This window comes from Rhinatrema bivittatum, chromosome 13 (genome assembly GCF_901001135.1).
Source record: "Rhinatrema bivittatum chromosome 13, aRhiBiv1.1, whole genome shotgun sequence".
Taxonomy (NCBI): Eukaryota; Metazoa; Chordata; class Amphibia; order Gymnophiona; family Rhinatrematidae; genus Rhinatrema; species Rhinatrema bivittatum.
Genome location: NC_042627.1, coordinates 508,593 through 534,347, shown reverse-complemented (window position 1 = coordinate 534,347; position 25,755 = coordinate 508,593). Strand labels below are relative to the sequence as shown.

Sequence of the window (25,755 nt, the reverse complement as noted above, 5' to 3'; positions counted from 1 at the left end):
TATAGATACACAATGCAAGGTTCCACATTGGCAGTCACCACCTATGAAAAAGATCTAGGTGTCGTCATGGATAATGTGTTGAAATCTTCTGCAGCAGCAGCCAAGAAAGCAAATAGAATGCTAGGAATTATTCGAAAAGGAATGGAGAATAAACCAGAGAATATCATAACGTCTCTGTATCGCTCTGTGATGTAACATCACCTTAATAATGTGTGCAGTTCTGGTCCCCACATCTCAAAAAAAATATCAGAATTAGAAAAGGTACAGAGAAGGGCAACCAAAATGATAAAGGGGATGTAATGGTTTCCTTATGAGGAAAAGCTAAAGAGGCTAGGTCTCTTCAGCTTGGAGAAGAGACAGCTGAAGGTCTATAAAATAATGAGAGGAGTGTAACAGGTAATCGCGAATCAATTGTTTACCCTTTCAAAAAGTACAAAGACTAGAGGACATGCAATGAAGTTACTAGGTGATACAATTAAGACAAATAGGAGAAAACAGTTGTTTTTTTATTCAAAGCATAATTAAATTCTGGAATTCATTGCTGGAGAATGTGGTGAAAGCTATTAGTATAGCTAACCTTAAAAAGGTTTAGATAAGTTATTGGAAGAAAAGTCCAAAAACCATTATTAAGGTGGGCTTGGGGAAATCCACTACTTACCCAGGGATATGCTGGCTTGGCCACTGTTGTAACAGGATACTGGGCTTGATGGACCTTTGGTCTGACCCAAATTGGCAAATCTTATGTATGTTTGGTGTCTCATTCCCGAATCACATCTCAAAGGGAAGTTGTTGCTTTGCCAATGAGTGTTACACTTGTCAGGAGAAACAAGCTCTGTTCCATGGTTCTGTTCCTGTTATCCTTTCTCATCTTTAAGGTTGCAAAGCATTTAAGTTCTATCCCCATTTCACAAAGGCTGATCATTATTTCAGGAGAAGTTCAAGATGAATGTCCCTCACTTCATCATTACATTTTTTTTTCAAAACAGGAAGATGGATGAATGCTCAGAAACCAATAAGAACATAAGAAATTGCCATACTGGGTCAGACCAAGGGTCCATCAATCCCAGCATCCTGTTTCCAACAGAGGCCAATCCAGGCCATCAGAACCTGGCAAGTACCCAAAAACTAAGTCTATTCCATGTTACCATTGCTAATGGGGTCCTACCCTCTGGCTTTTTGGTTGCCTGATGGCGAGATGCGCTAGAAAATGGAAGAAGCATTAAGTGTAACAACATTCTGTAACCTTGAGGACTCAACAGTACTTTTTTACTTTTCTGCAACTGTTAAAGGAATATCAGAAAACTATCCTCCAGAGATAAAGCCACTCTGAATGCCTTTTAGATGCAGGAAATTCCATTGTGTCAGGAAATGAGCTCCAGCATTTTCTGATGTAGAGAAAAGATATCAAATTTTGTGCAGACAACTTTTACATAGAGCACATTGAGAGCATCGATTTTAAACAGGGCCTTGAGTGCGCAGAGGCAGTGATGATGCAGAAGCACCTGATGCAGATATAGGGTGTGCACACGATGGTGCAGATACATCAATGCCTTTGAGTGCACCAAGCATCTAAGGCCATTGTCGATGCAGATTGCACTGCTAAGGCAGAAGCATGTATAGATGAAACAATGGTGCAGATACATCAATGCCTTTGAGTGCACCATGCATCTAAGGCCATTGTCGATGCAGATTGCACTGCTAAGGCAGAAGCATGTATAGATGAAACAATGGTGCAGATACATCAATGCCTTTGAGTGCACCATGCATCTAAGGCCATTGTCGATGCAGATTGCACTGCTAAGGCAGAAGCATGTATAGATGAAACAATGGTGCAGATACATCAAGCACCCTTCATTTAGTGCACCAATGGGGCCGATGTACTGAGTGTGCCGCTGCACTGATGGTGCTCGCACCAAAGCATCAAACGCAATGCATCAAAGTGTTGATGCCGATCCATTGGGTGATGATGAAGAGACTGGGTCAGGCCACTCCTGCATCAGTGCGCCCCTCCCCCCCCTTTTATTTTTTTTAGATTATATTACACTTTTCAGAACTTTCTTGTAGATATTTCCATATCCCCAGAGGGCTTACAATTTAGGTTTGTACCTGAGACAACAGAGGATAAAATTACTTGACCTGGTTTCCTTGCTCTGGACGCTCCTGCATCAACAGCAACAGGTGCTCTATGTGACATGTATTGTCATGAATGCCGGTATACAAAAATCATTATTAATAATAATAATAAAATTAAAGGTGCCAGTCAGCAATATTTCTTCTTCGCTCAATCCCAAGACAACAACGGATCCAAAATACGGCTTAAATGTGTTCTAGGAGAGAGGATTCAAGTCCTGTGGGGAAAAAAAAGCAAAGCACATTCAAACATTATCTGAATTATCAGGAAGGCTACTCACCCTGTAAAAATGTTGCTAGCAGAAATTTTGTTATGGGTTTGTCAGTAGCTTGATTTTGATCATTAATATCACTACTCTTGACATAATACTTGGGGGGTAGCCTGTTTTATTAATTTCACTTCCATAAAAATAATTCTTCCAAAATTGAGTTGAGAACATAAAACGTTGCCTTACTGGGTCAGACCAAGGGTCCATCAACCTCCGCATCCTGTTTCCAACATTGGCCAGTCCAGGTTACAAGTACCTGGCAAGTTCCCAGACATTAAATAGATCCTATGCTACTGTTGCTGGTAATAATAAGCAGTCGCTATTCCCTAAGTCAACTTGCTTAATAGCAGTTTATGGACATCTCCCCCAGAAATTAATTCAACCTTTTTTAAACCCAGCTACACAGACTGTCTTAACGAAATCCTCTGACAATGAATGCCAGAGCTTAATTGTGTGTTGAGTGAGAGAATTCTCTGATTTGTTTTAAATGTGCTACTTGCTAACTTCATGGAGTGCCCCCTAGTCCTTGTATTATCTGAAAGAGTAAATAACCGATTCACATCTACCCGTTCTAGACCTCTTATGATTTTAAACACCTCTATCATATCCCCCCTCAGTCGTCTCTTCTCCAAGCTGAAAAGTCCTAACCTCTTTAGCCTTTCCTCATAGGGGAGCTGTTCCATGCCCTTTATCATTTTTGTCACCTTTCTCTGTACTTTATCCAGTACAACTATATCTTTTTTGAGATGCGGTGACCAGAACTGCATGCGCTGTTGAAGATACGGTCACACCATGGAGCGATACAGAGGCATTATGACATTCTCACTTTTATTCACCATTCCCTTCCTACTAATTGTTAACATTCTGTTTGCTTTTTTGACTGCCGCAGCACACTGAGCCGACAGTTTCAATGCATTATCTACTATGACTCCCAAAAATAAAAAGTTAACAACTCAAAGCCTCAGTGAAGAGTCCCCTCTGAAAAGAGATCCTGTGAGCAAGCAGTGCAGGGACAAGAATTCTGAGCTCTTTTACACTGTGACGGTCTGAGACCGTAACAGGGCCTTGACTAATGATGTCATCTGCATAAATAATCATTGTAAATTCTAATGTATTATTGCCATGAAGTACATGTTTTCTTTAACCTATAAACTGAGCACATGATCTGTAAATGGCAGAGGCACCTCCTGTACGAGTACCCATTGAAATGACCTGCACCTTCGCAGGAGTCTCAAGGGGCACTTTTGCCTTCTAAAAACCAAATACCCTACATCTGTTGGCTCACCTTTGTCCATATGTTTATTCATCCTTTCAAATAAATGTAGCAGATTTGTGAGGCAAGATTTCCCATACTGGCTGTGTCCCATTAAACCAGTCTATATCTATGTGTTCTGTGATTTTGTCCTTCAGAATACTTTCACCATTTTTCCCTCCACCGAAGTCAGGCTCCCTGATCTATAGTTTCCCAGATCATCTCTGGAGCCCATTTTAAGATCAGAGATACATAGGCCATTCTCCAATCTTTGGGCACAATGGACAAGTTATTCATCTAAATGGTAAGTTTTTTTTAATTTTTAATTTACTTTTTATTTATCATTTTATATATAATACACAAGCACAAACTTACAACAGAAATAGCAAATAAGTGGAAATTCTCATCTGAGGAAAAAAGAGAGACTACAAAATTTAGAGCAAATTCTAGAAGACCACAATAAAGAGAGCAAAACCCTGAAAGTAAGTAATAAAAAGAAAAGGAGATAAACTTCAAAAGAGGAAATATGTGTTAACAGAGTGTTATCTCAATATATTTCAAGATAGGAGAGAGCCAATCCCAGCCTAAATACCCTCTACCCATGATCAGGAGCTCTAGAATTAATAAAGGATCGAAGCTGGATAGGATCCAGGAAAACATTTCCCTGAGGAAAAACTAACAATTAGGGACTACTGCATAGAGGAGAGCACTGTTGGGATATTCTCCCGAGTTGTATGAGGAGGCAGGAAGGGGAAGGCTGAAAGTGGATAATGCAGCAGGCTCGCCTTGGTGGAAAATTGCCGATGCTCCAATACCAGGGTCTGCGGCTACAGCAGGGGTTTCAGCAGAGAACTGAGATACCCCAGAGTCTGATCAAAGCTGAAAAGCTCCATTAAATGGCACATTTTTGAAGACTGAGCTATTTACCTAGCTGGATTTTTAATTATAACTTTAGACCTGCTTCAGAGCAGGTGTTAAGATCTGAACTTGTGCGGCCAGATAACTTTCCACTCAAGTGGATATCTTCAAAAGATGCCTGGTTAAGTAGCGACATTTTGGAAAAAAAAAACAAAACCCCACAAAGTAAAGGGCCCTGCAGCCTGGCTTCCTTCCTCTCCCCCAACCAAATTTCAAAGAAGGCCCCCACCTCACATCCCCTCCTAAATATTTGAATAGCCCAGGGGATCGGCAGCTCAGGCGCCCACCCCTTTTTCCCCAGTTCACTTGAAAATTACAGCCTGGACCCTTCCCCTACCCACCCAAATCTTTAAGTCCTGTGCTGCTCCCTCCAACCCCTCTTGCTGCGGGCGAGGTCTGTACTTATCCGCTCCCAGCGCAGTTTACGCCTCTGCACTTTCCACTGGGACATTATTACCCTCCGCAGCATCTTCACCAGCAGCTGCAGCAGATTTAAAACAATTTTTTTTTGTTTTCTGGAATATGACTTGAAATTAATATTGACTCATTTTAGAAAAATTATAAAAACATAAAAAATGTGTCTGATAACATAAACTATAAATATTTGATTCTAAATGGACTTTTAGTTTGGCGAAACGTAAACCCTGAAGTGAGAGACTGCACTCATATCTCGGGAGCCCATACTTCTATGTCCCACGTTGATTACATTCTTATTTCTCAATTTTTATTTACTAAAATAAAAACAGCAGAAATTGGTCCTTTGGGGGTCTCTGACTGTAATTTGGCTGGGAATGAGAGAGGCAAGTTCATTTGGAAATGTCAGATTCATTTAAAAAAAAAAGATACTTAATTCCAAACTTTTGTACAAAATAAATGGCGTGGATTTGAACATAAAGAGTCTGCAGAGTTCTTCTAGGTGACCAGTAAAGCTGGGTTTTTTAAATTTATTAAAAATATTACAAACAAAAATAAATTGTTTGCATAAGAAACCCATGGAGTCGTAGCATTGAACCACCAACATATAAAAAGAAAATAAAAATCTATGAAGAAAAAATTACAATGCTGTCCCCCCACTTCCAAGCCAAAGAAAGAAAGAGGAGGAGGAGGATAAAGGAAAGAAAATCCGGGAGTATCAAAGAAATGGCATTAACATAGAACAGAACAGCAGTTTATACTTTTAGCGCCAAGCTAAATTGTCACTTAAGGTATTGGGGAAGATGTCGCAGGCCAACGGGCTTCTATAAAAAGTTTCAATTGTGCCGGCAGGAAAAAAATGAAACATTCATTAACTCTTGAAAATGCACTTACAAGGATAACGAAGTAAAAAAAGCAAAACTTAGATTAACAATTTCCCACCTGAGAACTAGAAAACATTTTCTCTTAACTTGAGTAGCTTGAGCAAGATCAGGAAAATCCTGACAAACTGACCATAAAAGAGAGAAGAGAACTTTTTGAAGTAGTTATGCATTACATTACTCAAGTCCATACTTGAAATAAAGGAGACCAGCAGGATACTCCTATCTATAACTTTTTTATTTCTTAGGGTCTAGTCAATTGAATCCAGAACAAATGGGTTATGCACCTCTACCAGCAGATGGAGACGGAGCAAACTGATGTCACAATATATATATATATATATATATATACCCCTGCAGTGCCATCAGCCTGCCAGTATTCTCCATCTCCAGCAGATGGTGGTCGGGCATCTTCCTACGGGGGAATGCTTCATTTTAAAGAAAAGGAAAATTAAGGAAAGACAATTCACCCCGCTCTCCTGCAGTGATACTAACTGGTCTTTCCCGATTTCCGTGGTCCCTCAGATGAGTCCCGTAGATGGTTTTTCAGCCGGCGTGGAGTTAGCTGCTTAAGCGGCTGAAAGGCAGAGGAAGCTGAGCGTGGTGGTGACAGCATATGCCCTCTCCCTCCACAGCTGGAGACAGTCTCTGTACTCAGTCCGGTAAGGCTGAGCTCAGGTAAGTTAAAATAAATAAATAAATGATTGTTTACAGAGATGTAAATGGATGCTTTTTAGTAGCGTAGGGCTCCCTCCTTTTCCTGGTCTCCGTGCTCAGTGCGCCATTCCGATGTTCATGCCACTCCATAAGAGGTTGAGGGACGTGGGCAGCTTGCTGGCTAGGTCCCGCTCTAAGGCTTTTCACTGTGTGCCACAAGGTAGGCCGCAACAGCTTTTCGTGCGCTTTTCTTAGGCTGCTACGCACGTATCTATTGAAATCCCATGTACTCTTGTTCGCGCCTGGTGCGCGAACAAAAGTACTCATGTGCGCAAGTTTATGAAATCTACCCCTTAGTTTTGGGGTATTTGCCAGGTTCTTATGGCCTGGATTGGCCACTGTTGGAAACAGGATGCTGGGCTTGATGGACCCTTGGTCTGACCCAGTATGGCAGGTTCTTATGGTCCTATGTTTTTATGCTCTTAAGGGTGTGGGACTACAGAATAGGGTACAAAAAGAGCATTTATTTATTTTAAAATGTTTTTATTCACCTATAGCGATAACATTCATGATAGGTGGATTACAACAAAAAAACAATAAATATAAAACAAATGAAGATACATAAAAATAAAGATCATTTCCCATTATCATTACCGTAGCTAAACTACCCTCACTTATGAATTCAAAGCCTAAATAAATGAGCTTTCCGCTGCTTACATCATTGATTGCTCGTATATTATCAGGCAGTGAGTTCCATAATTATAGTCCTATTACAGCAAAAGCTTTTGAGTGTGTCTTCTGTAATCTTGCCGCCTTAACTGTTGGAATTGCGGGAAGGTTTCTATCTTGGGACCTAAAGAATGACCAGGCCCATTCAACTTTAACACCTTAAAAATCAGTCACAGAATTTTAAATTCAATAAGATATTTAACTGGGAACCAATGTAATTTCTGCAAAGTAGTAGAAATATGTTCTCGGCATTGCTGTCCTAAAATGAATCGGGCTGAAGAACTTGAATTGCCCTAATAGTGGCACCTGGCAGCCCAATAATTAGAGAATTGTAATAGTCAACAAAGGTCAAGACAAAAGCCTGAACCAATGTATGAAAATGATCCATCACAAGAATATAATGAAGATGTCTCAATGGTTGAAGTTTAAAGTAAGCAGACCTCAATACTTTGTTGAATATGATTTTTAAAAGTAAGGCTAGAATGAAAAATAAATCCCAGGTTTCGTACTGAATCTTTAAATGGTTCAGTGGTGCCTAAAATGGAGAGGCTCCTGTGTAAAACAGATAACTTCAGTGTTCCCTCTATTCAGAATTAATTCTCCTGTTCCATCCAGCTATTGATCAATTGTACACTTTGGACCAGAAAAGGAAGAATAGAGGTTGGATCCTCCCTTTGAATAAAAAACAGCTGGATATCATCTGCGTACATTCTGAATTTAATTCCATGTCTAGCATTTAACAAAGCTGCTGCTGGCACAAACTCCTGGGTTCCCCTCAAGTGACTTCATACCAGGCAGAATGACCCTAACAGTTCAGACTTGTTGGTTTCTTGCTTGCAAAAAGGAAGCAAACCAGTCAAGAAGAACTCCTCTGAGACAGATAAGTTCAGGTCGTTCTGCAAACAGTGAATGTGAAACCATCTAAAAATAGTGCGATGGCCATTTCCCCTTCTCAACGTTTTGATGCATAAAATCGCTGGCTGATTAAAGAATGGTTTCCTCTCATGTTTCCTCCACAGCTGCTTTAGAAATATTATTTTCTGTATTATACATTTGGGATGAACATTTACCTTAAATTCAGGAAGCTGTTGAAAACTTTCCTATTTACACAAGCTTTTAAAACTTGAGTTTTATAAAGGACTCTGTTTTATTGTTGTTTTATTTTGAGATTCTGTAGTGATCCCGGTTTCATTATGTATGTTAATTGTAATCCTCTATGATTTTTTGAGAATTGCGGAATATAAGTAATGTATAAACATCAGAGCTGACCTATCTGCTGACACCAGTCCTGGATACAGGAGCTACACCCTATCCTGTGATGCTGTAGAATTGTGGGAAATTTCCAGGCCTTGGGACACCCTCCCTCCCTTCCACTGATGGTGATGCCAACTCCTCCAGCTGATGCCTCCCTCCTTCCTGTGCTGACGGCAGGCCACCCCCTACCTCCAGCTGATGCCCACTGCTGACTCTTCTCTCCCGTCCAAGCTGACGCTGCAGTATATGCAGCCGCTCTCCATTGCAGGCACCACCTTTCTCCTGCAGGAGCTGCTGCGTTTCTCCCAGAAAACCAGAACCATGCGCAGCAACAGCGGGGTCACGAAGAAATATTTGTTGGAAAGGAGAGACTAGGGAAGATGAAGGGAAGGAAGCAGGTTGAGATAATGAAGGAGGAAAAAACATCTGTTGGAAGCCAATAGCACTGCAGCAAGAGGAAGGGGGGGAAGAATAGAAAAAAAGCAGAAAATTGATGACAGGGAGAGGAATAAAATGGAGAAAGCAAAGAAATAATGTCGAGGCACTTGATGTTCAGAAAATTAAGTTTTATTTATTTTTAAAAGAAAATAATGTTAGAAATGTAAAGATTTTCAGCAAAAATTATCATTTGAATGTATTTTCAAATATAAAGACCTTGCAAATTTATGTAAATGTTCCACAGCACTGCAGGAGAATTTTCCAACCGTTGCAGGATCTCCTCCTGAGCTGCCTCAGGAGGCCTGAGACCTTGCATGAAGAATAAAACATTTCCCCTCATTGCCCCAGTGTATCAGGTACATAGTTGTTGGGTCGAAAGAAGCGCAGAGGTCCATCAAATCCAACCTTCTGCTTGCTTAACGCTTCTCCTTCCAAGGGTATTCTGGGACCTGTGCTATGCTTGTTATAGGAATGGTTGCTGTTTGGCCTCTTTCAGGTCCATATTCAGTAAGACATGTAGTGGACAATTTATCAAGCTAAAGTTCCTGGGATAACTTGTCTGAAATATTCAGCAGGATAAATGCCCAGATTTGGATAAAGTTATTTAGCCAGATAAGTGGCCATTTAGTCAGATAACGTGTGTATTATCCATCTATATGGGTTTTGAATATTGACCTCTTGATGGCTAAGATCCAAGTGTAGGATCTGAGCCAAAAGCTGAGGATTATCCCTTCTTGGGATAATATTTACATTCCAAGGCTCAAGGAGCAGTACATTAAAACATTCAACATGCAAATAAAAATATAACATTATCAATGATAGTTCCTAATGGAACCTAAAGATTCCCCAGATTTCACACACATTCTATATTCAAATGGATTTGCAAGATGATTCCTAAGTATAAAACACATTCAGACCCTTATTGTATCCCAAAATGGTGTAAAAAAGCAATAGATTGAGAACCTGTGAAATGGGAGGACAGGATAATGTAATGATTATTGCCAAACCTTCAGCAAAAAGGTGAAAAATGAGCATCTCTTAATAGGGAAATCTATAACTTGATTAATAACAAAACTAGTTATTACATTAATCTTATCAATCATTCACTGAATTGTCTTCAAAATATGAACAAACATTACCAATCACTTCCAGGTATATGAAAAATAATGAACTACTGAGAGATAAGATCATGAAAGAGAGAAATACAGAGGAAGAGAGGGGGTGGCCAAGCCTGAAAAGAAACTGAGGGAGAAGGAGTTCAGAGGACAGCAAAGAAAGGACAGAGAGGTCTACAAAGCAAAACTAGGAAATCCTGGCCTACAACTAAAAGCTGGTTCTGATTTCAAGTCAATATTTTCTATTAGGAACATGGGTGGAGAGAGGGTTTTCATGTCATTACCACGACACCATCAACCCACTCCCCAAATGAGCGCCACCTGCACAAATAGATCCCAAGCAAGGGGAGGCAATTCACTCAGTGCTATCTGCTACACATAATATTGCAAATAAGTGCTCGCTGCAAACTTATAAACTAAGCCTAACTACACAAAAGGCACATATGTGTCCCCATGGAGATCTCCTGTACTTAGAAAACTCTTCCTCTCCTTGCCACATCTCCTTCTTCCCTCCTCTGTCCCAGCTTCTCTTCCCTTCTTTTTCTTTCTTCTGTACTCAAGAATCCTTACCTTGTGCTTACTCTCACTCCATCCTTACTTTACATACAAATATTTGTGCAGTTAGGGGGAGTACATAGGAAGAAGCGGCAGGCAAGTACTTCACACCTGACTCCTTCCATGGCCTATTGATGAATGCACTTGCACTGACAAACAGTAGGCAGGGGAGAATCAGTCACATTTTCTGTACATAAGGCTGCTGGTGGTTCATGCTGCTCTTCTAAAGAACAGGAAGCAGCAGCTCCATGGCTGCTGGCAGCAATGACAATAGAGGGGTTGAGGGTGGCAGTAGGGAACTTGGAGGGCCCTTGTGGTTACTCTACCCCTGAGAGGAAGAGAGATATTGCTTGTGCCATGCTGACTTTATATCTACCATATGGAGGATAAAGTGGCCTGTGGGCAGCCTATTGCTGGGTGATAGGTAGGCAGGGTGTGCATTGTGAAAGCTGTAGCTGGTCTGGGAATTAGTGAGATGAAAATTTCAGTCAAAGATGGCTAAATGAAAATGTCACCCAAGTGAGCTAATTAGTATCAGGACAGATTATGCAATTTAATTTGCTGGTTCACTGATGGATATTTCTTCAGAGGCTTCAGACTGATCAGGAACCAGGCGCTGGCTCTCTAATTCTCGGTAGCCCTTCTTTTTGTACCATCGCTTTCCATACAACCCTAAGGCAATCAGAACTGCCAAAACAGTGGTGACAGATATGGTAATACCAGCTGTTTCACCACCAGAAAGGCCTCTACCCTTTCCTGTGACTATTGTCATAGTTTCACGGACATCCCTTAGGTTGGCTAGCTTCCACATCTGGGTTTTAGAATCCTTTATCCAGGCCATATCCATCTCCGTCATGACCAGAACAGTGTTAGTTGCACCAAGGCTCATGATGGGTGGATGTGAGAAGGGTGGTAGCCTCACTGGTAGCAGTGATCCTCCAGTAAAGAGACCTGATTTAACACAATACGATACTTGGCAACCATCACTAACCAGAGCAAGGTGTTGGCTGAATCCACTGGGACACGTTTTTGGGGAATTAGAAGGGTTGTTCAGTGGCAATGAACTTTTCAGGAGAGAATTGTTATGAGAAGGTGGCCCAGCCAAAGGATTACCAGCAACACAGCTGAAGAAGCCACCAAAGGGAACGGAGTACTGATAGCCTATTTCATAATCTCTGCTTACACAGATATTGAGGTTGTCAAAGAGTTTCAGAGAGTAGTAACTGGTTGGGCAGGACTGGCCATTGGTCAAGGGGTTAGTGGTTTTGGAACTGAAGAGACCCCCAAAGAGGTACCCTGAGTTCTCTGGGACCTGTCCACTAGCTGCACACCAATAAGTATTGAACTGAACTGTGGAGATACGGAAACATCTCTACACTCATCCCAACAGAAAATAAAGCAGTTGAGGTGGCATTCAAGTCTGTGGAATCCTTCTTCCCGAAACTGGGAACTCAATTTGATTGGAGTATGATTCTGGGGGCAGGAAAAGTCCCCAGTGAGAGGGTTCTTTTGTTGCAGGTTTTGGCACATGTTTTGAGCTTCTTGTCCACTGTATTGGTTGCAGGTCTGGTATGCACCTCCAAAGGTATAGTTGCTGGCCATGCCCTTACAAGACCCATCATCTGTGTTGGCTTGGAAGTTAAAGTTGGGTGACACTGTGTCAGTGCAGCCTGGGTGGGTGTTAATGCTGAAGTACCGCTCTGCAGCCTCCTCCACAGTCCTGGCAAGCTTCTTCACTGTGGGCTCTGGCAGATCTTGCAGGATCCCAGAGTTGATGAAGAAATGCAAGGGCAGACCAGATCGATCTATGGCCACTAACTGATTGGTAATAGATTCTTGCCAGACTTTAAGGGTGATGCCAGGATAGAAAGGGACTCCCCCAATGCTCTCAATCCTGGAGTTGGTTCGGTTGGACATATACTGCTTGGTGAAGTCATTCTCAAATTCAGTTTTCATGCTGACTCCAAAATTAACAATATCTTGAAAAGAAGCACCAGCTGATGCTGTGATAGAGCTTTTCTGAGACCAACTGTCTTTGAAGAACGTGGATTTGATATGGTCCTCTTGAACTAAGATGGTGCCAGCATCCACTTTAGTGAGGACATGAGTGCCATAGTTGAGAATAAGGACCTCTGTGAGGAAGTTTGCCTTCCGGGATTGGTTATTCTCTAAATGATTGGCAATAACCATCAACTGGCTCTTAAACCCAGGATCAAAGGCAAAGTTAGGGTTGACCTTCACAGTATAAAGATGATTCCTCACCTGAACTCTGGTGGCCACTGATTGATCATTCACCATGTGGGTCTTCATCCTTTGGAATTCAGTGGAGAACTTGGCATGGACCACAGAAAACAGGGAGATATCTGTATTGATAGTAAAGGCAGTGGAGCTCTTGAAGTCTTGCCAGTTTTCCACAATCTCTGAGTTGAAGTCTAGGTTGCTTTGCTTCTGGGGGATGACAAAAACCTCATCTGGAATGATATATGACCCATCTTCGGTTGTCTGGCAGGAAGAATAGCCCAGGGCTATTACTCGCCCCATGTCCAGGTTCCTCAGGTTATCCCAGCCTCCACCAGGCAGGACCTCAAGGGTTGGCAGACTCAGGGCTTTCTTGCACTCTTGCACACTTGTAGCTGGTTTCTCAAACATGGTTTCTCCATTCCTTAACAGAGCTACCAGAGTCCAGACAAAAAGACAGCATCTCCGGGAAAATCTCATTTCCAAACCGCGTCCAAGAAGAAACATACTCACAAGCAGAGGAAGAGCTGCTGAAAATGTGATTGTTCTTCACTGAAAAAGCAACCTTTTAACTTCTTCTTTCTCATTCCAGGATGTGAACATGCTAATGAGCAATAAAGAACTGGTAAGAGTCAACTTCTGCTTTTGACTTGTGACAAGAGCTGTGACTAAACATGAAACTTGGCACAGGAGGAAAATCAGTTTCTCTTCTCTGTTTAAAAATAATAATAGTCAGAAGGAAATATGTGAACATTTCAGAATGTAACCTTGTGTGATCGCAGGCAGTAACTAATAGGACAGGTTTTAAATGCTTGCTGACCATACTGAGATTTCATCTGAACCGAACTGATCTGTTTCTAGGAAAGAAACAAAATAGGAGTTCTGAGTGCAGGGGGCATGAAAGCTGAGTGTTGCTGGGGTCCTCTGCTCCCTGTGCAGCTTATTTACTAAAGATGTGTCTATGGGAAAAATGTTTAGTAAATAAGGCCCATAAACAGAAAGTGACATGACATTTTATTTTATTTATCTGATTTAGATTCCATCTTTCAGCCACTTCAAAGTGGATTACGTTCAGGTGCAGGGATGGTTTATCTCACGGAAAAACAATGCGGCGCGATCCTTTAATGTGCGATGGCGGCCCCCAGTGCACGTGGCCACCGTTGCCTTAAAGGGCCCCTCCTCAGCCTGGATCCACCAATTGAGGCGGCCCTGACATCCAAAGTTTAAAATTAGCTGCCATTGATTGGGCGATGATGGCACCCCCACCCCCAACCCAGTCAACATAGATCCAATGCAGGGCACCTATTCCCCCCCACCGCCTTTCACTAACAAAATTGCTAGACAGGTCCTCCCCTTCCCCCACAGCAACCAATTTTAACAAAAACCATCATTGGGGTATAATGGGCCCACTTTCCCCCCAGACTCCCCAAATACTCAAAACCATCATTGGCATATAGGGCACACTCCCCACCCAACCCTGAACCCCCCTCCCACACCCCAATGTCTCAAAATGCCTGGGGCACCCATTTTCCAAAATGGCGCCAACCTGATCTTGCCCTGACCCTGCCATATTGGGTCAGACCAAGGGTCCATTAAGCTCAGTGTCCTGTTTCCAACAGTGGCCAATCCAGGTCACAAGTACCTAGCAAGATCCCAAACAGTAAATAAATCCCATGCTGCTATCACGCAGTGACAAATAGTGGCTATTCCTTAAGTTCACTTGGTTATAATATTTCATGGACTTCTGCTCCAGGAACTTATCCAAACCTGTTTTAAACCCAGCTATGCTGACTACTTTAATTACCTCCAGCAATGAATTTCAGAGCTTAATTGTGCATTGAGTGAGAGAGAGCTTTCTCCGATTTGTTTTGACGTGCCCTCTAGTCTTTGTATTTTTTTGAAAGAATAAATAACTGATTCACATTTCCCTGTTATAGTCCTTTCATGCATTTATAGACCTCTATCCTATCTCCCTTCAGTTGTCTTTCTTCTCCAAGCTGAACAGCCGAAACCTAATGCTTCCTCCTGGGCACTAGGCTTGGAGATTGTGTGAAAGGATAATTCATCAATTGGAGAGCACACCCTTGCTACAGGCTCAGTTTCTGCTACTCCAACCAGGTGGCTTTGCTCTCTAAAGCAGCTGGACTGAAGTTGGGACTTGGTTACTCTTTCCCTGAAGGTCTCTCTATATACCTCTCTGACTGCCTCATCTCCTCCAGATCTGTCACTCTAATCTTCAGTCAGAGATCGAGCATTCTCTGAGAATCAGGAGTTCTTTGTAACTGACGCACACATACAACCTCGTACCAACTGGCAGATAATCATACGTATGGCACTTGGTGCAAAAGATTGGAAGGCCTGCCTCTTGCTGCTAGACTACTGTCAGTATCTTAACATTGTTGAGTTCCTAGTTAGTTTAGGTTGCTGTGGAAGTTGGATATGTAAATCAGTGTCCTTTACATTTATGTGATGTATTTAATGTTAATTTGGCAGTGACATAGAAGGGGGTCAATTTAATTAATTGAAAAAGGCTAGGTCACCCCCTTGTTCTAGATAAATCCCGGATTGATTTTTTAAGGGAAAATGTCTCTTCTCTTATCTGGGATAAGAATTTATAAATCAAAGAGTAAGCAGGCAGGAGGGAAAGAAAGACACTAACAGAAATTAACTGTCTCCCCTAGTCTTATTTTCCCAAAGCAAGGCACACTCTCAGACACTAAGAGAAATAAACTGCCTCCTCTAGTTCAAAAGTTATTGGGGGACAGAATGAATTTACAAGTTCAGTTTTTCTGTAGGAAACTATGCTTAACATTTTCAAATGTTTTTATGTGGGTAAGCATGTGTTTATCTGCATAAAAAGTCTCTGAACGTAAGCATGCTGGATGATACCGCCTGGGTGTATCTAGCCACGCCAAAAGAGGACAGGGAAAGTACAAGTGAGCTTTGCATTTACAGACAGACATTTGAATTGGCTATAATACAGATGCAAGGCATGCAGCCACTTTGTATTTGATGTTCTCACTGACTGGAAGTTCACAGAGAGCTTTCCTTTGAAAATGAGCTGTAAGTGCTCCATGGGGTTTGAAAATTTCCAAACCGACGAGCAGTGGCACTAGCAGCAGTGGTTTCTGCTTTCCTCTGCAGGAGAAAGTGCATGGGTTCTCCTACTCCTGCCAGACCTGCTGGCCCCGTGCGTGGCCCCGTGCATGGCAAAGGTAAGCACTGCGCCCAGACGTCTGCCGCACAAGAATTGGGGGTGGGGTGGGGAAAAGGACAGCAGGAATGTGCCACAGGTTGTGGGGGAGAGGGAAGATGATAATGCCAGGGGAGTGGAGGAAGAAAGAAGGTGATAATGATGCTAATAGGACCGGGGGGGGGGGGGGGGGGGAGAGAGGGAAGAGAAGGGGACATGGTTGGTGAACTCTGTGCCAGATGTGCTCTCATGTAATAGTGATCACAACATTAAACTCTAATTTAGCAAAAGTCCTGGGATCAGCATTAAAGTTGACATCTTCAAGTCAAGTTTATCTCTCTCTGCCCTGTTGAAAACAAGATAGTGGGACATTTCAGGAGTGTTTACTTATGTGATTTATATTCTGCTTTTTGGCACTTCAAAGTGGATTGCATTCAGGAAAAATAGTGGAAAGTGTTCTAAACATCAAAATCACAGAACATATAGAAAGACATGGTTTAATGGAACAAAGTCAGCATGGCTTTACCCAGGGCAAGTCTTGCCTCACAAATCTGCTTCACTTTTTTGAAGGGGTTAATAAACATGTGGATAAAAGTGAACCTGTAGATGTAGTATATTTGGATTTTCAGAAGGCGTTTGACAAAGTTCCTCATGAGCGGCTTCTAGGAAAAGTAAAAAGTCATGGGATAGGTGGCGATGTCCTTTCGTGGATTACAAACTGGCTAAAAGACAGGAAACAGAGAGTAGGATTAAATGGACAATTTTCTCAGTGGAAGGGAGTGGACAGTGGAGTGCCTCAGGGATCTGTATTGGGACCCTTACTGTTCAATATATTTATAAATGATCTGGAAATATATACGACGAGTGAGATAATCAAATTTGCAGATGATATAAAATTGTTCAGAGTAGTTAAATCACAAGCAGATTGTGATAAATTGCAGACCCGCAGCTCGGTCCCCTCACATCTTTCAAAGTAAACCAGTGCCTGGTCCCTCATCTCTGGCGGCTGTGGGCCACTGGCACCGACCTCGGGCTGCCCCTGGTTCCTCCAGCTCTGCTACTGCTCCCGGCGCTCCACGCCAGGCCTATCCGCGTGGCCCGCAGAGAGACGCCATTCTGACCAGCTCTGCGCCCCTCTTTATGTGTGCGCGCACGCAACCAGACCTTAAGTAGGGCCTGCGGCGGGAACCTAGCCACAGGCCCTGGATGATGACGTCAGCAGAGCTCTGGTATATAAGGCCGGGCCCCACTACCTCAGATTGCCTTTGCAACAGGTCCCCTTGCTTGTCGAGTACTCATTGCTTCTGCTGTTCCTGGTTCCTGTTCCTTCGTCTCCCCTTCGGACTGCTGACCTGGTTTGACCTCTGCATTGCCTGACTACTCTGGTGCCTCTCTCCAGCCCCAGACCTCTGCATTGCCTGACTACTCTGGTGCCTCTCTCCAGCCCTGGACTTCTGCTTCGTCTAATTATCCACTTGCTTCTCTCCTCGTTCAGACCTCAGCCTTGCTTGCTACTGCTTCCAGATTGCCGCCAGCCCTGAACCCAGCTTGCTCAATGACGCATTTTCAGACCTTGTCCTGGACATGGCTTATTCAGGCTTTGGCCTGCTCTTGTTCGGGCACCCCCTGTCTGACTGTGTTCCTATTGGCGCCCAGGTCTCCGAGACTCCGCCTCGTCCAGTCACCTGTTGCTGCCTCTGGGCTGACCTCGATCCATCCATCGATGACCACCGACGGAGGCCACCTAAGTCCAGCCGACCCCAGCACCCAAAGGCTCAACCCATGGGGAATGAGGGCTGCTAATGGTGAAGCACCAGCCAGCCTCCATCCATCATTCCTCTCTGCCTGCTGATGGTGGGGACCTGTAGGATCCCTCCTATGGGTAGCGTCAACCCCACCTCGGCCCAAGGGTCCACCTTCGGCCCAACAGCAGGAAGACCTTGTGAGACTGGAAAATTGGCAGATGAAATTTAATGTGGATAAGTGCAAGGTGATGCATATAGGGAAAAATAACCCATGCTATAGTTACACAATGTTGGGTTCCATATTAGGTGCTACAACCCAAGAAAGAGATCTAGGTGTCATAGTGGATAACACATTGAAATCGTCGGCTCAGTGGGCTGCGGCAGTCAAAAAAGCAAACAGAATGTTGGGAATTATTAGAAAAGGAATGGTGAATAAAACGGAAAATGTCATAATGCCTCTGTATCGCTCCATGGTGAGACCGCACCTTGAATACTGTGTACAATTCTGGTCGCCGCATCTCAAAAAAGATATAATTGCGATGGAGAAGGTACAGAGAAGGGCTGTTTCCATGTGTGCAGAGGTGATCTGAGTTTAATATTCTTGTCTGATGAAGAAGATACTTTTCTGGGCACCATCACAAAATTTAATAAAATCGCAAATTGGGTTAACCCCTTGAAGGCCACTTTGCCTGACCTCAACGACACATTTAGTTAGGAAATGGGGGGAAGATCTAGGGGTGCCTGTTGACTCAGCTACTATGAAAAAAGCATTTTCTTGGGTGGCGTTACTTATCTTCCGCAGGAAGATATCTTTCTGCGGGAAATTTAGTTTAAATTATTGCACAGGGTCTACATATCTAGTGCTTTGGGAGTATGCATGCGCATCTGGGATTTTGATTAATGTCTCAAGTGCAATGCACAACTGGGCACATTATACCACGTGTTCTTGGGATGCCATAAACTGTATAGTAGTTGGTCACAAATCAGGGAATATTTGGAGAGAACTTTGGAATGTGAGGTTTCATGGTCTGGTCCCCTTTTCTACTTACATTTGATGGGTGGAGGTGTTCTTTTACCTCAAGGGTAAAATTCCCATGTGTGGCCCTAGTGTTGGCTAAGAAACAAGTCTTACTCAACTGGAAATCTGAGCCCTCCCCCTCTGAGGGGGCGGGGAAGGTTTCGATGCAACAGATGCCCCAACTGGAGTTTTTGAGATGGTGGTCTGTACTGCATCCCAAGCAGCGTCTTATGTTGCAGGTTATTTCCTCTTGTGGGAGAAAATCCTTACTCTGCTTTATGAAGTTTTGTTGATTCAGTCTGAGTGTGTATGTTGGGTAGGTTGGGTGTGACTGTAGTATGAATGTGAGGAAGGGTTGTGGGAGGTTGGGAGATACATAAAAGAATCCTAGGGAAGATATTGCTCCTTTATTCTCTCCAAGCCACATAGAAGGCATCAAACAACACTCACTACTGTTAGCTGCATTTTTGTATTGGTTGCAACAACATTGTGATCAGGTTTCTCTATGATTTGAATAAAAGAGATTTACCAAAAAAAAAAAAAAGAAGCTTTGGTAAGCTGAGGATGTCTTGTTAATTTATATCTGGCTAAGTTTATGCGATTTAGTTTTCTGTCCTCTACGCCTATGCGATTCTCCCTTGTAATATTGTTATATTTTGTTTTTCCTAGCAGAGGTAAGGTCCCTCCTGACGCAGTATTTCATGAAACAGGGTCCATGTGGGGGATTGTTTACTTACATAAAATCTGGATTGTTCTTTGACGCTTGATAGAGAAGCTAAGTTAGGGATTCAATGAGATTAAAGGCTTAGAGGAGATTGGATTGTGTTCATGGATGTTCTTTGCTGCTCATGTTGTTTCTGATGATTCATCCCAGTCACGTGCATTTGAAAACCTCTGTAACCAGGATGTTTGTGTAAAAGGAGTTCTGCTTTAACAAGGAAGGCTTTGCTTATTGTAAAAAAAACCAAAACAAGCTGATCTTGTTTCTGCTGCAGATTCTGTAATTGGGAGACGTTTGTATGCTGCATCCTGACTGCCGGAGGGATCCTTGAGCGGTCTCCAGCGCATTGCTTCAGGAAGTGATTGGAAAATCTGGGCTGAAGGGTAAAAGTTAGCACTGGTGATTCTACGGATTACAGTCAGGGCCTTTCTGTATGTCTTGTTTTGAGATGTCATCTGGCATCCTAGTCATAGCTGCTTGAGGAGAAAAGACTGCCAGCAAGTTTGAAAGGGACAGAATAAGAAGAAATATGTTTCTGGGGAAGTTTTGCTTTTGGAGTCTCTGCATTCCGGCTCTTGTCTCTGCGTTCAAGGATCTTCCTAATTTCGTACTGATTTTTGCAGATGATTTAGGTTATGGTGATTTGGGGTGCTATGGACATCCGACGTCAGTTACCCCTAACCTGGACACCCTGGCGGTCAGAGGGCTGAGGTTCACGGATTTCTATTCCACCTGTGCTGCTTGTAGCCCTTCCAGGTAGGAGCCATCTTTTAAAAATTCTCATCGAGGCTCGTGCCCTCCACTTTTAGTTTCTCTCTCCTGCTCCGTCAGAACGGCTGCTACACTGTGCTCAGTGCCAGGATCTCCTTTTACATCTCCTTCCTCTGGCTTAAGCTCTTTCAAAAGCAGAAACTGACAGTTTTCACTTTCATTTTTAGCTTTCCATTCTCTTATGTGCAGTTTATTTTCTTTTTTCATTTTTATGCCTTTTCCATGTAATGCTTACTTGGTGTTCCTGGGTCTGGGACTGACCTGGCGGGAGCCCCCCTAGGGCAGATTGTGTTAGTGGGTGGGATTTCCCTCCTCTCACCCCAGGGAAACTAATGGGACTGTGAAGAAGGCTGGCAGTATATACAAACATATGCAGCTTTATTAGACTCTATAAGTATAGATACATACATTTCTACAAGGTAGCAAGAACATTTAATATTTGGCAATTTGGGTTTGTTGGCCCCCACAGTATATCACCCTATAGAATAGAAGGGGCCTCTTGCGTTCCCACTTAAGTATTATTGTTATCCTCTCCCCCTTTATCCCAGTCTCACCCATGTGAAAAGATGCAACTGGGCTGGTGGGCAGTGGTGGCCTGGGGAGGGTTCTGCTCTCTCCTTCTGTCATCCAAGGACATCCTAATTCAGACGAACAACCAAATTACGATGGGGTATGTCAACAAGCAGGGCGGCATGGGTTCGTTCCTCCTCTGCCATGAGGCGGTATAAGTGTGGGCCTGGACCCTTTCACAGGGAATGTCTCTGTGAGCGACCTACCTGCCGGGCTATCTCAACGTGCTAGCGGACTGACTGAGCCACTCCTTCCAGCCACCCAATTGGTCCCTTAACATGGAGGTGGCGGCGGCACTGTTTCGCCAGTGGGGCACGCAGGATGTGGATGTCTTTGCCTCCCCACACAACCACAAGGTGAGCGGGTATTGCTCCCTGATATCGGGGGACAGCCATCCGGCCTGCGATGCAGGTCCTGCTCTATGCATACCCCCCCCCCCCCCCGCCCCAGCCATGGTCCAGTTGCCTGGGTTTCCATTCCACCTCGCCTCCCGACAGTCCTGTGAGTCTCAACCCATCGGGGAGAGTCAAACTCCACCTCGGGCCAAGGATCCACGAAACCTACAAAAATTAACACAAAGACTACTGTAGACATTCAGAAGCTTGAGGATGAGGAGCAGTGTGAACCTTAAAAGGTTGCCATTAGTAAGTTGTATGTCACATTAGTGAGTTAACTCTAGGTCTTGGCAAGTACTAGTGTCCAATTATTGAGTTCTTGCTAAATAGTGTGGACAGTGAGCAGAACATGCTTCTCAGTATGAGCTTGTAAGGTCCTTCATTTGTATGCACATATTTCGGAATATAATTCTTGTTTTAACATACAAAAGAGGACCTTGTTGGAACCACTAAAATTTATTACATAGATCTCATAGTTCAGAGGTTGGAAGTTTGAAAGTATCTGAGTTTGTTTCAGTTTGCACACTAGAGAAAGTAGTTTGAGCACTGTGGTAGAACCCTCAAAATAAAATTATGTTAGGAAAAAACTAACAAAAGTGGTTGGATAGAGATGATACCTGCATAAAGCTGGTAAATGTTTGAAGATTTAAGCTCTCAGGACATTGCCTGAGAAAGGGAACGTAGATATTCTGTAAATTAAATCTCAGCAAAGCTTGCCTTCTGAATTCATAGGATGAAGAAGCTGACCTATTCAGTGATTTCTTTTATCTTGTATTTATATATTTATGATTTGGATATATTATCCATCTTTTTTTCTTTTTTTTGCAGAGCTGCTCTCCTAACAGGCAGATATCAGACACGTTCTGGGGTTTATGGAGTATTCGAAGTGGCTTCCATTGGAGGTCTCCCACTCAGCGAAGTCACTATTGCAGAGATGCTGAAGCCACATGGTTATGCCACAGCTATGGTGGGCAAGTGGCACCTGGGACTTGGTGCCAATGGAACCTTTCTACCCATACATCAAGGCTTTGACAGTTTTCTAGGGGTTCCTTACTCCCATGACCAGGTAAGATCCACTCTCTACAGTTACTTAGAACATTTTATTCATGGGAAGCAGAATGCAACACCTGGAGACAGGCACACAGTCAGACTTTATTGGATTCCATGCTAATGTTATTGAAGAGTAATGAGGAAGGAAGAGGGACAGAGTAGAGAGATTCTTAAATGTCAATGATATAAATAATGCACAAGAGGCAAGCATGTTGCAGTGCAATGGAAGTGCTACAACATAAGATCAAGATATAAAAAAGGAAGGTGATAAACTCAGGAATGATGTAGTACAATAGCATAGGATATGTCATCAATTGGCCAGCTAGTTGGCCTGGTTGCCTTTGTGTACTCCACATTAGCTAAGGATATCTCCCAGCCATCAGTCACACAACTAGCCAATCAGCCTGTAGTCCATGCTAGAAAACTTGCAACCTTCCCTACATGTTTTCTATTTTAAGTTTCTATACCACCTTTTTGCCCCTCTAGAGGGAACCCATAGCTGGCAGGAGTGCAGGACTTGTGGGTGTTGCGTCCGTCTGTCCTAGACGGCTTCGCCCCGTTTGCCTCACCTTATTCACGGCTCGTCTCACTTACCTGGGAAAGATGGCTACTGCCATGTCTACAAGCCGACCTCTCTGGCGTCCCCGGAATGGCTATAGTGCAGCCTCCTGCCTCACCTTATTCACGGCTCGTCTCACCTGGGAAAGATGGCTACTGCCATGTCTACAAGCCGACCTCTCTGGCGTCCCCGGAATGGCTATAGTGCAGCCTCCTGCCATTGCTCCTCCCAGGTACCTACTAGGGTGCACGCACGCGCAACCCACATCTTTGTACCACCCTTGGCGCGAACCTAGAGGGCGTTCCCTCATGCTGACGTCACGCCATCCGGGTATATTACCTTCACTAATTTGCTAGCTCATTGAGCTTTTACCTGGCCAGATTTCCTTGATTACCGAGCCAGTTCGCCTTCTCACTGGCGCTCTCCATGTCGAAGAGGTGGAATTCCTCGTCTTGGAAAAATCATTTCACCCCGTGGTCTTAGGCTTACCCTGGCTCCAGCGTCACTCTCCCCAATTTGATTGGGGAACTCTCCAGCTCATCGAATGGAGCCCAGCCTGACATCAGACCTGCTTGAAAAAGGTGGCACCACCTCCTATAGTTTCTCTAGCGACCACGTCCTCTGGCATTCCAGCTCCATATGTGGACTTTGAGAATGTTTTCTCAAAACAGAAGGCTGATATCCTTCTGCCTCTCCGTAGGTTCGATTGTCCAATTGAACTTCTACCTGGTACCACGTCTCCTCGAGGCCAGACTTACCCTCTGTCGCAGCCCGAGCCCCATGCCATGACGGAGTATATCCAAGAGAACCTGGCTAAAGGGTTCATTTGACCTTCAACTTCTCCCGCTGGAGCGGGATTTTTTTTTTAAATTCTTTATCTTATTCAGATTTACAATTGGAAACACTGAGTAAAGTTCAGATAAATTGAAATAGCTTCATAACATAGGAAATAAAAATACACACTTATTTTTATCTGAATATTCCAAGAAATATTGGGGGAAGTAATGTAGAGTGATCAATTACAAGTAAGAAAAGTTGTTATGGGAGCGCGAGGAGAGCAGACCCCTTAAAGGTGAGTGTGCCTTTGAGCCCCGATACGGCCCTAGAGGAATCCAAGGCAGCGTCGAGGGTAGGTGTGGTGCATCCAAGTATGGGAGGAAATGGACCGGCGGACCCTCGGCCGGACCTGCATGCCTCTGGAACCAACTATGGAATGTTGATTCCTTTCGGACCTGCCGCTGGGATGGCAAAAGGCAGCAGGCCAGACTCAGGACAAGAGCAGACGAAGGTTCAGAAACTGTAGACGAAGACAAGAGTCCAGGTATTCAGGGACAAGGTTCAAGGTATTCAGGAGCAAGGTACTGCACCCTGGCAGTCAGCAGCAAGGTACTGCACCCCAGCAGTCAGGAACAGGGTGGAGACACAAACGTCAGGAAACATCAGGAACAGGCGAGACACAGGACATGGAGCTCCAATGAAGAACAAAGGACCTGGCGGCGTGCTGGAAGGTGGAACATCCAGGAGCAGGAACTCCCATGCAAGCAATGCATGAGTGCTGGAGAAGAGCTTTTATACCTCAGTAGCAGGCAACTCCCTGGTAGGAGTCAAGATGGGCCGCACCTCACTGGCCCTAAAAGAGTGGGGAGAAGCCGCGGGCCTGCCCCATAGGAGAAGGGCTTGGCACACACCAAAGCATCCAGGCTGCAGAGGAGTAGGCCTCGGGTAGGCCCTGATGATACCGAAGGCCTCCCAGGCCGTGGAGCAAGATCCGGACAATCCTCAGGCAAGGCCCTGGCTTCAGAGCGGCCTCCAGAAAAAGGTGAGAGGCCTCCCATGGCACAGCTACGGGAGGAATCGTAACAGTATCCCCCTCCTTAAAGACGCCCTCCTCAAGCCTCTTGTCAACAGCTTGAGGGGAAGAAGGTATGCCATATACCGTCAGAGGGCAATCGAGGATCTAAGAACAAAGCTGGAACTTCTTGGCGAGGAACTGAAATGAGACAAGTACTTAGGCAGGAGGCAAGAACACAGCAGAACAAAAGCACAACAGGCCAAGCACGGAACAAGCAGAGGCAATGGGCCAAGGCACAGGGAAACCAAGAGACACGCGACTGACATAAAAAAAAAAACACAAAAGAGGGAGCATGTGAACAGGGAGTGACAAGCGAAACCCATACACAGCACCGACAAGCAACAAGAGGAAAACAGCACAAACGAGCAACAAGAGGAAAACAGCACAAACGAGCAACAGCAGAACAGGGAACAGAAGATCAGAAACAGAGACAAGGGTGGGAATCCAGGGTGGGAGCAGGCTATGGCAAAAACATCAGGAGTGCAGGTACCTCCTGTAGGTCGTGGGACTCCATCCTGGAAACAAAGAACTGAGGGTCTGGATGCAGGTGCCTCCTGCGGGTCGTGGGAACCAGACAGCTGGTGCCTCCAGCAGGGTCATGAAAATAGCAGAAACTGGCGCCTCCAGCAGGTCGAAGAGACGAAAACCAGGAAAAAAAAATTCTGGGTCCAGGACGAAGGTAAGTCCCATCACCGGAACACGAACACTGGGCAAATGCCTTGCATTCTGTTATGGGAGCGCTAGGAGAGCGGTCCCCTTAAAGGTGAGGCCCCAACACGACCCTAGAGGAATCCAAGGCAGCGTCGAGGGTAGGTGTGGCGCATCCAAGTATGGGAGGAAATGGACCGGCGGACCCTCGGCCGGACCTGCATGCCTCTGGAACCAACTATGGAATGTTGGTAATGAACAGTCCTCCGACCATTCCCAGCCCTTTCGGACCTGCCGCTGGGATGGCAAAAGGCAGCAGGCCGGACTCAGGACAAGAGCAGGCGAAGATTCAGAAACTGTAGACAAAGACAAGAGTCCAGGTA

General features: G+C 44.1%; 2 protein-coding genes and 1 long non-coding RNA gene across 3 annotated transcripts in view; 1 reads left to right on the top strand and 2 right to left on the bottom strand.

The window, feature by feature from the left end:
- Positions 1–644: 644 nt before the first annotated feature.
- Positions 645–25,755, bottom strand: part of LOC115074917 — a 46,482-nt gene continuing 21,371 nt past the window's right edge. The window contains exon 3 of the long non-coding RNA XR_003852369.1: positions 645–2,348. This is a non-coding gene — a long non-coding RNA (uncharacterized LOC115074917). The remainder of the gene's footprint in view (positions 2,349–25,755) is intronic.
- MPEG1 (macrophage expressed 1) lies at positions 9,050–13,937 on the bottom strand. The gene is given in 2 exon segments (XM_029574884.1): positions 9,050–11,980; positions 11,983–13,937. Coding segments are annotated over 2 exon segments (2,190 nt in total). The 5' UTR covers positions 13,358–13,937; the 3' UTR covers positions 9,050–11,165.
- LOC115074913 (arylsulfatase A-like) overlaps positions 19,607–25,755 on the top strand; it is a 34,266-nt gene continuing 28,117 nt past the window's right edge. Inside the window, exons 1-2 of the mRNA XM_029574885.1 lie at positions 19,607–20,283; positions 22,092–22,329. Coding sequence (XP_029430745.1) covers positions 20,057–20,283; positions 22,092–22,329 — 465 coding nt within the window. The 5' untranslated portion in view covers positions 19,607–20,056. The remainder of the gene's footprint in view (positions 20,284–22,091; positions 22,330–25,755) is intronic.